The 15,136-nt window shown below is 44.7% G+C and overlaps 1 protein-coding gene across 1 annotated transcript; it reads left to right on the top strand.

The window, feature by feature from the left end:
* The first annotated feature begins 4,710 nt into the window (after positions 1–4,710).
* Positions 4,711–13,447, top strand: MBOAT4 (membrane bound O-acyltransferase domain containing 4). Its single transcript, XM_052661539.1, has 3 exons — positions 4,711–4,829; positions 8,488–8,712; positions 12,484–13,447. Exons 1-3 carry the CDS (start codon positions 4,711–4,713, stop codon positions 13,445–13,447), a joined length of 1,308 nt encoding a protein of 435 aa, XP_052517499.1.
* Positions 13,448–15,136: the final 1,689 nt, after the last annotated feature.

Here is a 15,136-nt window from a genome sequence, read left to right as displayed (position 1 = left end):
GATCCTCCTGCTAAACCTGGGCCCCTTTCCCTTTCAATGTGAGCTGGTTCTCCACCCCCCGACCCCCACCCCGTAAATTAAGTACCCTCTACCTGATGTCTTTCTCAGGTTAATCTCTAATTCTGTCCTTCTTGCCAAGCTTCACACCTGATTATTCGAATGCCTGCTTGACCTGGATGCTGCGAGGTCTTATGAAAACTAAAATGTCCAGAACAGAGCTTTGGTGGCACAGTGGTAAAGAATCTGCCTGCCAGTGCAGGAGTGGGTGAGTGAAAGTCGCTCAGTCCTGTCTGAATCTTTGTGACCCCATGGACTGTAGCCTGCCAGCCTCCTCTGTCCATGGAATTCTCCAGGCCAGAATACTGGAGTAGGTAACCATTCCTTTCTTGCAGGAGGCTCCGGTTCAATCCCTGGGATGGAGAGATCCCCTGGAGAAGGAAATGGTAACTCACTCCAGGACTCTTGCCTGAAAAATTCCATGGACAGAGAAGCCCTCAAGCTGCAGGTCGATGGGGTCCCAAAGAGTTGGACATGTCTGGAGCACCTGAACTCGCAGGCACTTGTCTCTAAAGAATGTAAGTTGGTCCTTTGATCTCTCTCTCAGTAAAGGAGTCCACCATTCACCCAGTTGCTCAAGACAGAAACTCAGGTCATCCTAGGTTGTCTTCACTTGTCCATATATAATTGACAAACAACTTCTGCTGGGCCTGGGCTTCCCTTGTGGTTCAGCTGGTAAAGAATCCACCTGCAATTCGAGAGACCTGGGTTCGATCCCTGGGTTGGGAAGATCCCCTAGAGAACGGAAAGGCTAGCCACTCCAGTATCCTGGCCTGGAGAATTCCATGGACTGTATAGTCATGGGGTCACAAACAGTCGGACACGACTGAGCGACTTTCACCTCCGCTGGTCCTACGTCTCTTAGAGTTTGTGTCATTTACTATCTCTAAATCTCCCTCTGTAGTCTGCGCCTTCTACCTTTGACCTCTAAAATCACATTTCCATCCAAGCTATTCTTCTGTAGCTAAAATCATCCTTTTAAAAATAAAATTTAGTTATTTTTTACTTCTTTTTCCTTTTAAAATCCAAACTCATTTCCATTACCTATCTCTGGGCTTCATCCAGCCCCTGCCCGCTTCTCTCTTCTTTAATTTCATGTTCCTCTTCCTCTTCTTTGAAACGGAGCAGGACCCGATGAGCCTTCCCTCCATGTCCTCTGCCTGCCTTTTGTCTGTTGAAATCTGTCAAAACTTATTAATCAGAGAAATGAGAAAATGTGGAAACAAAGGGTAGCAGTCAAAGGAGACCAAATCCTAATGATGTACTCATTAAGCATAGTCAGGGAACTTTAGTTCCTTCTCAAGGGCTATGGATAATATTCTGAGCCATATGCTGTGAGCTGTCTTATAGACACTGAAATCCCCACCAGGTGGAAGACGCTAACTACATGATAACCAGACAGTAGCCGTGACATAAGCTGCCACAGTTCCAAGAACTGGCCTCAGAGAAATGGAAACAACTGACCCTGGAACTGAAGATTAACTGTATTTAAAACAATCAAGATGAAGCTGGTCAGACCACCAGTGACCAACTTGAAGATGATCATAAGAGCTGACTGTGCTGTTTCTGCATGTAGCCCCCTCCCTCAGTCTATAAAAGCTCTCGTCCCCCTGGTTGTCAGTGGAGGGGGGAGTCCACCTTTGGACAGACATCTGTCCTCCCCCACCCCTGTTGCCAGCATCCGAAATAAAGCAAACTTTCCACCAACCTGGCCTGTTTATTGGCTTTTGAGTGGGGAGGACCTGGACCCCAACTTTCGGTAACATAGTCACACTTTGATTCTCCAAGAAGCAAGTTTGAATTCAAACCCAAACTGCTTCCACCTGCCCTCTACCCCGACCCCTCTTCTGACTGTTTAAGTCAATGTATTAGTCAGGGTTCAGCCACAGAAACAAAAGCATTAGGAGATAATATAAGAAGAGGCTTATTGCAGGGAATGGTTAACGTGATCGTGGGGGCTGGTTAGGCAGGTAAGAAATCCGCAAGGCGCACTGCAACACTCATACATGGAGCGCAGCCACTGTCTACAGGTAGAATTTCTTCAGGGAAGCTCCAGCTCTGCCCCTAAGGCCTTTTAACTGATGCGGGATCTTAGTTCCCTGACCTGGAATCGAACCCATGCCCCCTGCAGTTGAAGCGCAGAATCCTAACCCTTGGACCACCAGGGAATTCCCACTTTGGCCCTACTCTTTACTCAACACTGGCCACAATACCTACACATAGTTGATACTTAAAAAAAAAAAAAAAAAAAACCAACTTGAATAAATGTATGGATGAATTTAGAATATCCTGTTGTCTCCAAGGAGGTAAACACCTACTCACTTTTAAGCAATGTCTGAATTAATTTAAAAGACTTCCATGGCATGAGTAACAGCCAGGGAAACAGGAGTGGTAGAAGATAATATCTACACACATACACATTTATTTTAAGGTATTGGCTTACTTGATCATGTAAGAAGCAGACCCCCCAGGCTGGAAACTCAGGGAAAAGTTGATATTGCAATCTCATACCCAAAACCTAGATGTGGGAAATTCAAGCAGGGTTTCTTTGAGGCAGGATTTCTTTCTGGGGGGAGAACCTCAGTCATTGCTCTTCAGACCTTCAACTGATTGGATGAGGCCCACACACATTTTGGACAGTGATTTGTTTTATTCAAAGTCTATTGACTGAAATGTAAATATCACCTTAAAAATACCTTTGCTGCAATATTTAAACTAGTGTTTGACCAAAGAGCTGGGCAGCGAAGCCTGAGTTGATGCAAAATTAATTGCAAGAGCATGTTTGTAAGAAGGATCGTTTTATCAATATTAGGTACAGTGTCTAGGGCCTATAAGCTTTTTGAGAAATCTATAAATTGTTTGAGACCTGAAAGTAAAATGTGCTGATTCCAAAATTCAAGAAGAAAAGTATAAGTAGGTATTAATAAATTTTTAATTCAATGACAAAAAGCATAACTTCTCCCTATTAAAATAAGTGCAGCTCAATTCTTCTGAACCTAGCAACTATATTCAATGGGGGTTGTGGTTGCATTTTAATATGTTTAATATGATGTGAGCTTATTCATTGCTTAGGGAGCCCTTTTCTCCCATTAATTGCTCTACTGTTTGTCTAGGGTTTTGTGCCATCTGTGGCCTGGAAAAAACTACCCATCTGTTTGGGAACATCCTTCCAGGGCCAATTTAAGCATTCCCCCTTCTCTACTTCCCTTGCATTTGAAAAATTCCTTATCTCTGTAGATGATTGCTTCTTTATTTATTCACTGCAGTATGCCAGTGATATACTGCATCAATAGTTCTTTAATGAAAGTATTTGTTGCCTTTTCCTTCTTCCTAGTCAATTCAGAGCTACTGGATGGCAGGAGCCATATCGTATTCATCGTTTTATCCCAAGAGCTTAGCATAGGTCTCTCATAAATTGGCAGCCCAGTGGTGCTCATCATTTTTATTAATCAGTTGGTTTACCTTCAACTACATCTAACCAACCAGTTTATCCTCCATGCTTTTATATACGGTATCTAATCTTCATAACAATTCTCTTGAAGACAACAGAACAATTTTGCTGAATAACTGGCATTATTGTATCTACTTTTAAGATGAAGGCTTTCAGTCTCAGAGAGTTAAAGTGATTTGCTCAGAGTTCCCCAGCTAACAGGAGGCTTCCTTTCATGCTTTCTCTTCTGTGAAGAGCTGTATCTCACTAACAGTGGTCCTTGCCTTTAAGATTTTTTTTTCTTTAAGATGATATTATATCAGGCTATACTTTCCTGTCTTTTATTTAAGGCTGCTTGCTCTTGCATGTACCTTCAGAGATGAAAAATGGCTGGTCAGGGACAGCACAGTAATGCTCTGGGCTCAGCAGATGGACCTCAGCTCGCCATGAGGCTTCTTGTTCTTACTTCTAGGCAGTGTCTCTTGGATTGCCTGTCCACACCCTAAAGAAAAGCTTCTCTTTAAATATTCCTCTCCACATGTTTTCTTCCTTAAAACCTTTTGAATTTTAGCAAGCACTTATGAGCAGATCATACACACCCAGCTCTGTTCTGTGTGCAGGGAATACAGCAATAGACAAAACAAAGTTCCTCCCCTGTAGAGCTCACAGGGAGACGGGCAGTAAATTAGCCCAGAAATAGATATACAAGGGCTGTGACCAGTAGTATAAAAAAGAATAGAGCATAAGGAAATAGTCTAAGGAGCCCAGGGAGGAAATGGTTGGGAGAGTCTTCCTAGTCTTTGAGAACCTGCCTCCCTTTCTCACAGCTCACGTTCTTGCTCTCCCTTCCTAATCTAGTGAGTTAACTGTCCTCAATGGGAAAATGGGATTTTTCATTTACTTAGTGAAAAGAATATGACAGTCACATGACTGGAAAGGCAAATACTGCAGTATATAAACAAAACCAGAACTTCTGAAAGCAATGCTTTTGTACATGTCCTTGTTAAGTGATAGAACACCAAGTCCGTTTTGGTTTCTATAGTGAGTTCCCTTTATCAGAAAGCCGACTTTTTATACTGCTTATCTCCAGTGCTTTTGTTTGCCTTCTGCTCACCCTTCCTAAACCATATAAATGATCAAAGAGAACCTGGCTGAGACTTCTCTTTCAGGAAAGCATCAGTTAAGGACTCTAGGAAGGACAGCATCTTTTGTTCCAGTTCATGATGGATTGGCTCCAGCTGTTCTTTCTTGATCCTGTATCACTTTATCAAGGAGCTGCTTTTCCTTTTGCACTTCTGTTTAATTATCTCTGCTTTATGGATTCATTTTCAACTCAGGCCAGGTAGGTTTGATGGCTAATTTTGCTCTTATGTTTAGGTTGGAGTGCACATGTGAATATTAAATATTAATTACACTGGTCATTTTTAAGTTATCATCACTGCCACTGATTATTGATTGCTTGAATATGCATATGTCTAATAGAGTGAATCAGAATTGGAAATTGACATCATGTCTGCACTGACTCAGCTAAGTTTGATAAGTTCCCATTTAAATTTAAAGGGAAAAGGGTGAAAATAAACCAGGGAGAGATAAATGTTGGGGTGATATAGATTTCCCCCAGTGGATGCATGTATAAGTCAGCCATGCACTCCAGATGTTCTTGAACAGTCTTAGTTTCATGGAATTCTATCATTTTCAATAAAATTAAAATTCATTAAATATGATTTTTTAAGTGCCTTTCTATGATTTCCCAGAGAAATGAAATAAGTCAAAACCAATTTTCTTAGATGAGTTTTATCTCAACCTGGGATCTAGTAATTATTGTCACTAGAGATTTGATGGGCTTCTCTGATAGCTCAGTTGGTAAAGAATCTACTTGCAACACAGGAGACCCTGGTTCGACTCGTGGGTCGGGAAGATACACTGGAGAAGGGATAGGCTACCCACTCCACTGTTCTTCGGCTTCCCTCATGGCTCAGCTGGTAAAGAATCCAACTGCAATGAGGGAGACCTGGGTTCGATCTCTGGGTTGGGAAGATCCCCTGGAGAAGGGACAGGCTACCGACTCTATTATTCTGGCCTGGAGAATTCCATGGACTGTATAGTCCATGAGGTTGCAAAGAGTTGGACATGACTGAGTCACTTTCACTTCACATCAGAGATCTGATAAAGATTACAATGATTTTTTATAAACAATCAACTCTATACATCAGAGGCAGTCCCTATTTTGTAAAAAAGTTTTATGAAAAAAAAAGTTTTATGGTATATCCTTTTGCAAAGTTAAAATCCATTGCCAAAGTTCTACCTCCTAATAATTCACTTATTTCTGAAATTTGGATTTTTACATATTGGGGGTTCTTATGTAAAATCTGGCTATATCTAACAATCAGGCTGGCTGAGTTTGATTAAACTATGGTAGACTATTACATGTACACAGCTAGTTGGTGGCTCTTTACCTTTGTTTCAGAGATGAAGGAAGCAGTTGTAAAAAAAAAATTTCTTATTAAGGAAGAATCACAAACAATAAAGCAAAATGAATGCAAGAATAATGGTTAATTCCCACAGGTTAAGATTTCTGGCTTTGGAGTCAGCTTGATGAGTCCTGGGCCCTCTCTTCCTGAGTGTTCTTGTATAGGTGAATAAACTTGGCCTTTCTCTGTAAAATGGAAATAACAACAATAAGAATATAATCCTCATGGGATTATTTTAAGGATTAAATAAAGAAATTTCTTAGAAAGGGATTATTGGCCCAATGCCCAGAATAAAATAAGCATTTCAAAAAATCACGCATCTTGCATTGTATACATGTAGACAATTTTTTTCTTTTTTCAAATTATTTTTCAATTGGAGTGTAACTGCTTTACAGTGCTGACTTTGTTTCTGCTGTACCACAGCATGAATCAACTCTAAGTATACATACATCCCCTCCCTTTTGGGCCTCCCTCCCTCTCCGACACCCCCACCGTCCCATCCCCTCCCTCTCCCACTTGCCCACCGTCCCATCCCCTCTCTGTCCGTCACAGAGCACTGAGCTGAGCGCCCTGTGCTGATCAGCAGTTTCCCACCAGCCTCCTGTTTTACACATGGTGGTGTGAATATGTCAGGGCTACCCTCTCAGTTCGTCCCACCCTCCCCACCCCGCTCTGTGTCTGCAAGTCCATTCTCTATGCCTGAGTCTCTATTCCTACCCTGCACATGGGTCCATCGGTACCGTTTTTCTAGATTCCATGTGCCTGTGTTAATAAACAACATCTGTTGTTCTTTTCCTGACTTAACAGTGCTTACAAATCCCCAGGGAAGTTGTTTCAGGTTTCAGTTGTGCTGTGTAAGGAATAAGTGTTTTCCCTTATTTTTCGATGGCAAGATGGCGAAGGCTTAAACCACAGTGTTCAAAGCCCTACACATAGGCTCCACAAGCGGTTCAGGAAAGGCCAGGGCCTGTGGAATGGAGCCTCTCACACTGAGGAACCTACATCTCCCTCAAGAAAGGAAGATATCTTTGCAAAGGCGTGTCTGTCACAAGCACACGAGCCAAGGAGCCTCGATCCACACCCTGGGGGGCATATTCATTCATTTTTCCTGTGCCTGACTCCTCGGTCTGTTTCAGATGGTTTCTTCTGAACTTTTTGTTCGGATTTATTAACTTGGCACCAGTTAAAAGGAAAAACCAAACAAACCTCCATATACTGTGGAAAGAAGAGCTGAGTCTTCATTATGTGGAATCTCCAGGGCCTCTGCTGGTCCTCGAGTCATCCACTGGCTTCCAAGGGAGGCAAGCTCCCAAACCATCGATGTTGATGTGGGTATTTACAACATTATAAAAAGTGCTAAGTCATGAGACCTTGAAGTGCAGCAGGGTGGATTAAGGGTAGACATAATGACAAAATCACATGATATCACGTGGAATCTAAAAGAATGATACAAAGGGAGTTATTTACAAAACAGAAAACTCACAGGCACAGAAAACAAACTTAGGATTACCAAAGGGGATAGCTGAGGGTGGGGGAGAAGAGATTAATTAGAAGTTTGGAAGTGACATATACACACTACCATATATAAAATAGATACACAACAAGGGCCTACTGTATAGCACAGGGAACTGTATTCAATATCTTGTAACAACCTATAATGGAAACAATCTGAAAAAGGATATATGTGTGTGTTTAACTGAATCACTTTGCTGTACACCTGAAACATTGAAAGTCAACTATACTTCAATAAATTAAAAAACAAAACAAAATATTATACGGATGGTAGCAGCTTTGCTCAAATAAGGATGTACTATAAGATTTTATTCGTATGAATTTGGAGAGTAGGCTAAATTATGTACACAGGTGACAAAATTATTAAATGATACACAAGACGTTGTCACTGAATTTTCAAACACTTATTATAGAGAGGCATTGGACTTCCCGAGCAGTCCAATGGTTAATGCTCCCAATACAGGCTGCATGGGTTCAACCCCTGGTTGGGGAACTAAGATCTCACATGTCAGGTAGCAATAATAATAATACCAATACATTTTAAAAGGGAGCCACTGAGCCTACCCCTCCCCTCAACCTTCCCTCTGAAGGGCGGTGTGACTATGTCAAAGGGAAGAGACCCATCTGGCTGAGATGACGTTTGGAGCCCTCCTAGATCCTCAAGCCTAGATTCCCAGAGCTTTTAGGTCACGCAGCAGGCACAGAGCCGTGTGTGGCCCTACCAGGAAACATTACAGACCTGTCCCCACAGGACTGTTGGGGACATGTGTTCTCACTGCTATGGTGGACATCCGAGAGGGGTGCCCAGGCAGGAATCCTGGTTTGCCTCCCGAGGAAGTAGTTCACAAATCCACTCGGACCCTGCCTCCCGCATTTCTCTCCTACACCACTGTGACTTCTTTAGGGGTGAAGTGGGGTCCATCTCCGTCGGACTTCCCAGGTGGTTGCCATGGGGACTGACTCCTCTGTGCACTGCTTGAAGGCGGGCTCAAGGCCAGGCTGTCGTCTGTGTTCCAGGTACCTGTTCCTCCTGGCGGGAGGCGGTGCCCTGGCCGTGGCTGCTATGGGTGCCTTCGCTGCGCTGGTCTTCATCCCCGCCCTGTGCACGGTGGTCCTCATCCACTCGCTTGGCCCCCAGGATGTCCACAGGCCGACTTTCCTCTTTCAGATGACCTGGCAGACGCTGTGCCACCTGGGCCTGCACTATATGGAGTATTATCTGCAAGAAGCTCCTTCTACAAGGTAAAGCAGCCCATTCCTGCACTGGTACTGAGCCCACCAGGGTTTGCTTCCACCCAGATGGTGGAGAGGACCTGGGCATTGAGTTTGAATCCGAATTCTTCCACATCTCAGCAGTGTGATCTTGAGTGAATCAGTCAACCTCCCTAAGCCTTCATGTTTTTTTCTGAAATAAAGGGTGTGTGAATGTGTGTGTTGGGGGATAACAACACCTATCTTGCAAGCTTCTTAGGTTAGAGGTAATGAATATACAGTGAGTCCGCTACCCATGAACAAATTCTACTCCAAGAGCGTGTTCGTTAAGTCCAATTTGTTCATAAGTCCAACAAAGTTAGACTAGGTACCCAACTAATACAATTGGCTATATATACTGAAATAGGTTTATAATACTTCTCACACAAACAATACATTTAAAAAAAAATTAAGAAAACATTTTAAATATTATGGTATAGTACCTTGAAAAGTACAGTTCAACAGCTGGCACACAGGGGCTGGCCCTGAGCAAACAGGCAAGTAGAGTTACTGCCAGGAGGAGGGAGAGGAGGTGGGAGATGGTAGAGCTGAAGGATCATCGGCAACAGGAAACGGAGGGCCAGCTGCAATTTCACTCACACCTGATGTTAATGGAACGTATGTCCGCATCTGAAAGTTCGCAATGTAAAGGTTCATATGTAGGGGATTTACTGTATAAACCTATTCTAGTAAGGGGCTTCCCTTGTAGCTCAGTCAGTTAAAGAACATGCCTGCAATGCAGGAGACCGGGGTCTGATTCCTGGGTCAGGAAGATCCCCTGGAGAAGGACATGGCAACCCACTCCAGTATTCTTGCCTGGGAAATCCCATGGACTGTAGCCTGGGGTCGAAAGAGTTGGACATGTCTTAGCGACTAAACCACCACCATTCTAGTACAGTACTATATAGCTGATTCTGTTAGTTGAGTACCTGGGCTAACTCTGTTGGACTTAACAAACAAACTGGACTCACAAATGCTCTCTCTGAACAGAACTTGTTCGTATGTAGAAGACTTACTGTAAGTGGAAATGTATAACTGATATCCTAGTAACTACCATGAGCTTCCTACGTAGCACAGAGGCTGGCACCAGCTGTAATTATCACTGTGCCCGGGAAAGAGGGTGAACCAGGAGTCCCAGTCCCCCGCCTGCAGGTGACTAAGCAGAGGACACACACCTCAGTGTATGTGGTTCAGACACTCAGCTGGCAGCCTTTCTGCTGTTTTTCGGTAAGACAGGGAAGGTCCAAACTGACTGTCAGCCTCTGCTGAATTTCCACACACCTGCTCGGCAAGAGTTTTACTTTCACTGATACTCAACTCTTCCACCCCCTAGAAAAGAAGTCACCCAATCCAGGAAAGACAATCAGGTGCCAAGTGAAGTCTAGGGACGTGTTTTCCCGATCCAGTGAGATCAGCAGGGTTAGAGGGAAGCAGGCGCCTCTGCCATCCTGAGGGCTGTTGCCCCTGGCTCCATGGTCTTGTGTGAACTGGAGTGGTGGCCTATCGAGGGGAGGGTCACCTCTCTGATTCTAGCTGCCGTTGGTTCCTGCACTCTGCCATCCCTCTGCACCCAGGATCCTTTTCTTTATTCTATTTTCACCAAAGGCTCCAGGGCTTGCTTCTCTGAGGAGAAGGCACGATGGCGGGTGGGTAGGGAGTGGGGGGGTCCTGACTGGAATGTGGTGACTTAGGGCTACCTGGGGGGGCTGGAGGAGCAGGTCGAACAGGATCCGGCTGGATGGGAAGGAGGCTGAGCCAGAGCTGAAGTGGGAAGATGCATTTGTTTGCTCTGGCCCTCATGCAGAGGGCTGCGGACAGGTGGCTTCAACAACAGACATTTATTTCCGCTGGAGGCTGAAGCCCAAGGTCAAGGTGTTGGCAGGCTCGGCTTCTCCTGAGGCCTCTCTCCTTGGCTTGTAGATGTTTCTCCCTATGCTTTCCCATGGTCTTCCCTCTCGGCATGTCTGTGTCCTGATCTCTTCTTCTAAGGAGACCAGTCACCTCAGTCTAGGGCCCACCCTCACGACCTCATCTTACCTTAATTACCTCCTTGAAGACCCTAGCTCCAAACACACACATCCTAGGGACCTCCAGTGGTCCAGTGGTTAAGACTCCGTGCTCCCAATGCAGGGGACGCAGGTTCCATCCCTGGTTGGGGAACTAAGATCCCATGTGCCACGCAGTGCAGCCAAAACCAAACCAAAACCAAAACGAATAAACAAATTGAAAAAAAAAACACACCCACATTCTGAGGTGCTGGAGGTTAAGACTCCAACATATGAATTGAGGGTGGGGTGGACATGTTCAGCCCTTAACAGAAGGTGAGTGAACAGGGGTTGGTGGCCGGTTTGCTTACTGTTTGATAAGTCAAGTAAGGAGGTCAGTTGTCCTTCATTTCTCAGACACAGAAACAGCATCGGGTGGGAAACAGAACCATTTTCTCCCCACAGGACAGCAATCCTGATTGTCCAGTGTGTCACTGTAATTGTCATTAATTTTCTCCATGATAGTCTTGCCAGCAGGACCTTCTCTACTACGAGGGCGAAGCAGGAGGAGCTCAGGTGGCTGGTTAGGAACACGCCTCGAATTGCTAATGACTCAGCACACACCCCAAGCCTCTAGCATGACTCACTGTTCCTCAGCTCAGATCCCAAAGCCTGGAGAATCTTTCATTTAAAAAAAAATTTTAATTGGAGGATAATTGCTTGACAATGTTGTGTTGGGTTTTGCTGTACAACAACTCAAACCAGTCAAAACTATATATATGAAAAGTGAAAAGTATTAGTTGTTCAGCCATGTCTGACTCATTGCAACCTCATGGACTATAGTCCACCGGGCTCCTCTGTCCATGGGATTCTCTGTATACATCCTACCTCTTAAGACTCCATCCCACCCACACCCCACTAACCTACTCGTCTAGGTCGTCACAGAGCACCAGGCTGAGCTCCCTGTGTTACACAAAGCTTCCCACTAGCGATTCGTTTCACACGTGGTAGAGTATATAAGTCAATGCTATTCTCTCAATTGATCCCACCCTCTCCTTCCCCACTGGGTCTACAAGATCATCCCCCACGTCTATGTCTCTATTCCTGCCCTGCAAAGAGGTTCATCGGTACCATTTTTCTATATTCCATATACATGCATTAATATATAATATTCATTTTTCTCTTTCTGATTCACTTCACTCTGTATAACAAAGCCTGCAGAATCTTACAGTCCAGATCTTCAGCTTCCTAGAGTCTTTTCATTCCTAAGGTTCTGTTTCTTCTGTGGCAGATTTCTCCCAGGTCCCTGATCCCAGTCTTCATAAGCCACTCTCAGAGATAACATATTCAATGTTTCCCCCATAATATTCCTTGTTTTTCTTTTATTTGCCTCTCTGACTAAGGATTCATCTCTCCATTTACCCTTCCATCCTGCTCAGAGGATCCTGTGACTCTGAATTAAGCCAAGAGTCTTTGGGATAGCACTGCAGGGTATTAGATTGGTCTTACATGCTTTTTAAAAAAATAATAATAATAAAAAGTTTGGTCACCCCTCCCCCCATGGCATGTGGGATCTTAGTTCCCTGAAGAGGGATTGAACCCATGTCCCCTGCATTGGAAAGTGGAGTCTTAACCTCTGGATCTCCAGGAGAGTCTCAGATGGATCTCTACTGTCTAGAGCCACTCATTTCTCCAGGGATCTTGTTTGAGTAATTGGAAGGGGCTAAAATAAACTATGGAATGCTTTACTTAAAAAAAAAAAAATTATCTCTTTCAGGTTCTGCATCACTCTCTCTTCCCTCATGCTCTTGACCCAGAAGGTCACATCCCTGTCTCTGGACATTCGTGAGGGGAAGGTGGTAGCACCATCAGGACGCATCCCTAACAAGAACTCTCTGTCTGAGCATCTGCGTGCGGCTCTTCCCTATCTCAGCTACTTGCTCTTCTTCCCTGCCCTCCTAGGAGGCCCGCTGTGTTCCTTCCAGAGGTTTCAGGCTCGAGTTGAAGGGCCCAGCAGCTTGTGGTCCAGGTATTCTTTCTGGGCCCTGACCTGGAGGGCGCTGCAGATCCTGGGACTGGAGAGTCTGAAGGTGATTGTCAGAGAGGTGGTGGGCGCGGGGGCAGGACTCGCCGGCTGCGGGCAGCTGGAGTGCGTCTTCGTCCTGTGGTCCACGGCCGGGCTCTTCAAACTCGCCTACTACTCCCACTGGCTCCTGGATGACTCCCTGCTGCGCGCGGCCGGCTTTGGATCTGAGTTAGGTCGCAGCCCGGGTGAGGAGGGACTCCTCCCCGATGCAGACATTTGGACGCTGGAAACGACCCACAGGATAGCCCTGTTCGCCAGGAAGTGGAACCAGAGCACGGCTCGGTGGCTGCGACGCCTGGTTTTCCAGCAGCGCAGGACCTGGCCCTTGTTGCAGACATTCGTCTTCTCAGCCTGGTGGCACGGTCTCCACCCGGGACAGGTGTTCGGTTTCCTCTGTTGGGCTGTCATGGTGGAAGCCGACTACCTGATTCACGCCTTCGCCAGCGTGTTCATCAGCTCCTGGCCTGTGCGGCTGCTCTATAGAGCCCTGGCCTGGGCCCACACCCAGCTCATCATCGCCTACATAATACTGGCGGTGGAGGCCCGGAGCCTCTCCTCTCTCCGGCTGCTGTGGAATTCTTACAGCAGTGTCTTTCCCACGGTGTACTGTACGTTGCTTCTCCTGTTAGCAAAGAGAAAGCATAAATGTAACTGACATCTTTCCCACCCTTCCTCTCATACACCCATGAAACAGACGTTTGAAAGTACCAGATGCCACCTGTGTGCATGTATTTGCTGTTTTCCATGATAAAAAATTGTTTTTTTAAAAGTAATATATGTATATATCTGATGTCTTGACATGGAAATCTGTGTATCTACTTTAATGCTCTATTACTGATGCTGATACTGAGGATCCAGAAAGGAAAAAGACACGATTTCTTCCCTTAGGGGTTACAGTTTATGTGTGGAAGCAAAGTTTAGGTTTAATATGATACATAAAAATATAAGGTACTTTAATGTTTATACATGGAATCTAGAAAAATGGTACTGATGAACCTATTGCAGGGCAGGAATAGAGACGCAGACACAGAGAATGGACTTCTGGGCACAGAGAGGGAAGGAATGGGTGGGATGGATTGAGAGAGTAGCCTTGAAACAAATACATTACCATATGCAAACCAGATAGTGTGGGAAGTTGCTGGATAACACAGGGAGCTCAATCCAGTGATCCAGTGTTCTGTAACAACCTAGAGGGGTAGGGGGTGGGGTGGGAGGGAGGTTCAAGAGGAAGCAGTTCAGTTCAGTTCAGTCGCTCAGTCGTGTCTAACTTTGCCACTGCATGGACCACAGCATGCCAGGCTTCCCTGTCCATCACAAACTCCCGGACCTTGCTCAAACTCATGTCCATTGAATCAGTGATGCCATCCAACCATCTCATCCTCTGTCGTCACCTTCTCCTCCTGCGTTCTATCTTTCCCAGCATTGGGTCTTTTCCAGTGAGTCAATTCTTTGTATCAGGTGGCCGAAGTATTGGAGTTTCAGCTTCAGCATCAGTCCTTCCAGTGATATACCGGATTGATTTCCTTTAGGATGGACTGGTTTCTCCTTGCCATCCAAAGGACTCTCAAGATTCTTGTCCAGCAACACAGTTAGAAGGCATCAATTCTTTGGCACTCAGCCTATTTTATTATTCAGCTATCACATCCATACATGACTACTGGAAAAACCATAGTTTGACTAGATGGACCTTTGTTGGCAAAGTAGTCTTTGCTTTTAAATATGCTGTCTAGGTTGGTTATAGCTTTTAGCAAGTGTCTTTTAATTTCATGGCTGCAGTCACCATCTGCAGTGATTTTGGAGCTCAAGAAAATAAAGTCTCTCACTGTTTCCACTGTTTCCTTGTCTATTTGCCATGAAGTGATGGGACCAGATGCCTGATCATCATTTTTTGAATGTTGAGTTTTAAGCCAGCTTTTTCATTCTCCTCTTTCACTTTCATCAAGAGGCTCTTTAGTTCCTTTATGGTTTCTGCCATAAGGGTGGTGTCATCTGCATATCTGAGGTTATTTATATTTCTCCCTGCAATCTTGATTTCAGCTTGTGCTTTATCAAGTCCAGCATTTTGCATGATGTACTCTGCATATAAGTTAAATAAGCAAGGTGAGAAGATACAGCCTTCACATACTCCTTTCTCAATTTGGAACCAGTCTATTGTTCCATGTCTTTCACTTTCATCAGGAGGCTCTTTAGTTATTCTTCACTTTCTGCCATACGGGTGGATTCATCCGCATATCTGAGGTTATACAGCTATATGTATACATACAGCTGATTCAATTTATTGTACAGCAGAAACTAACACAACATAGTAAAGTAATTATCTTCCAATTAAATCTAAATGTAAAAA

The sequence above is a fragment of the Budorcas taxicolor genome, chromosome 24 (assembly GCF_023091745.1).
Source record: "Budorcas taxicolor isolate Tak-1 chromosome 24, Takin1.1, whole genome shotgun sequence".
NCBI lineage: Eukaryota > Metazoa > Chordata > Mammalia > Artiodactyla > Bovidae > Budorcas > Budorcas taxicolor.
This window is presented reverse-complemented; position numbering and strand designations above follow the sequence as displayed.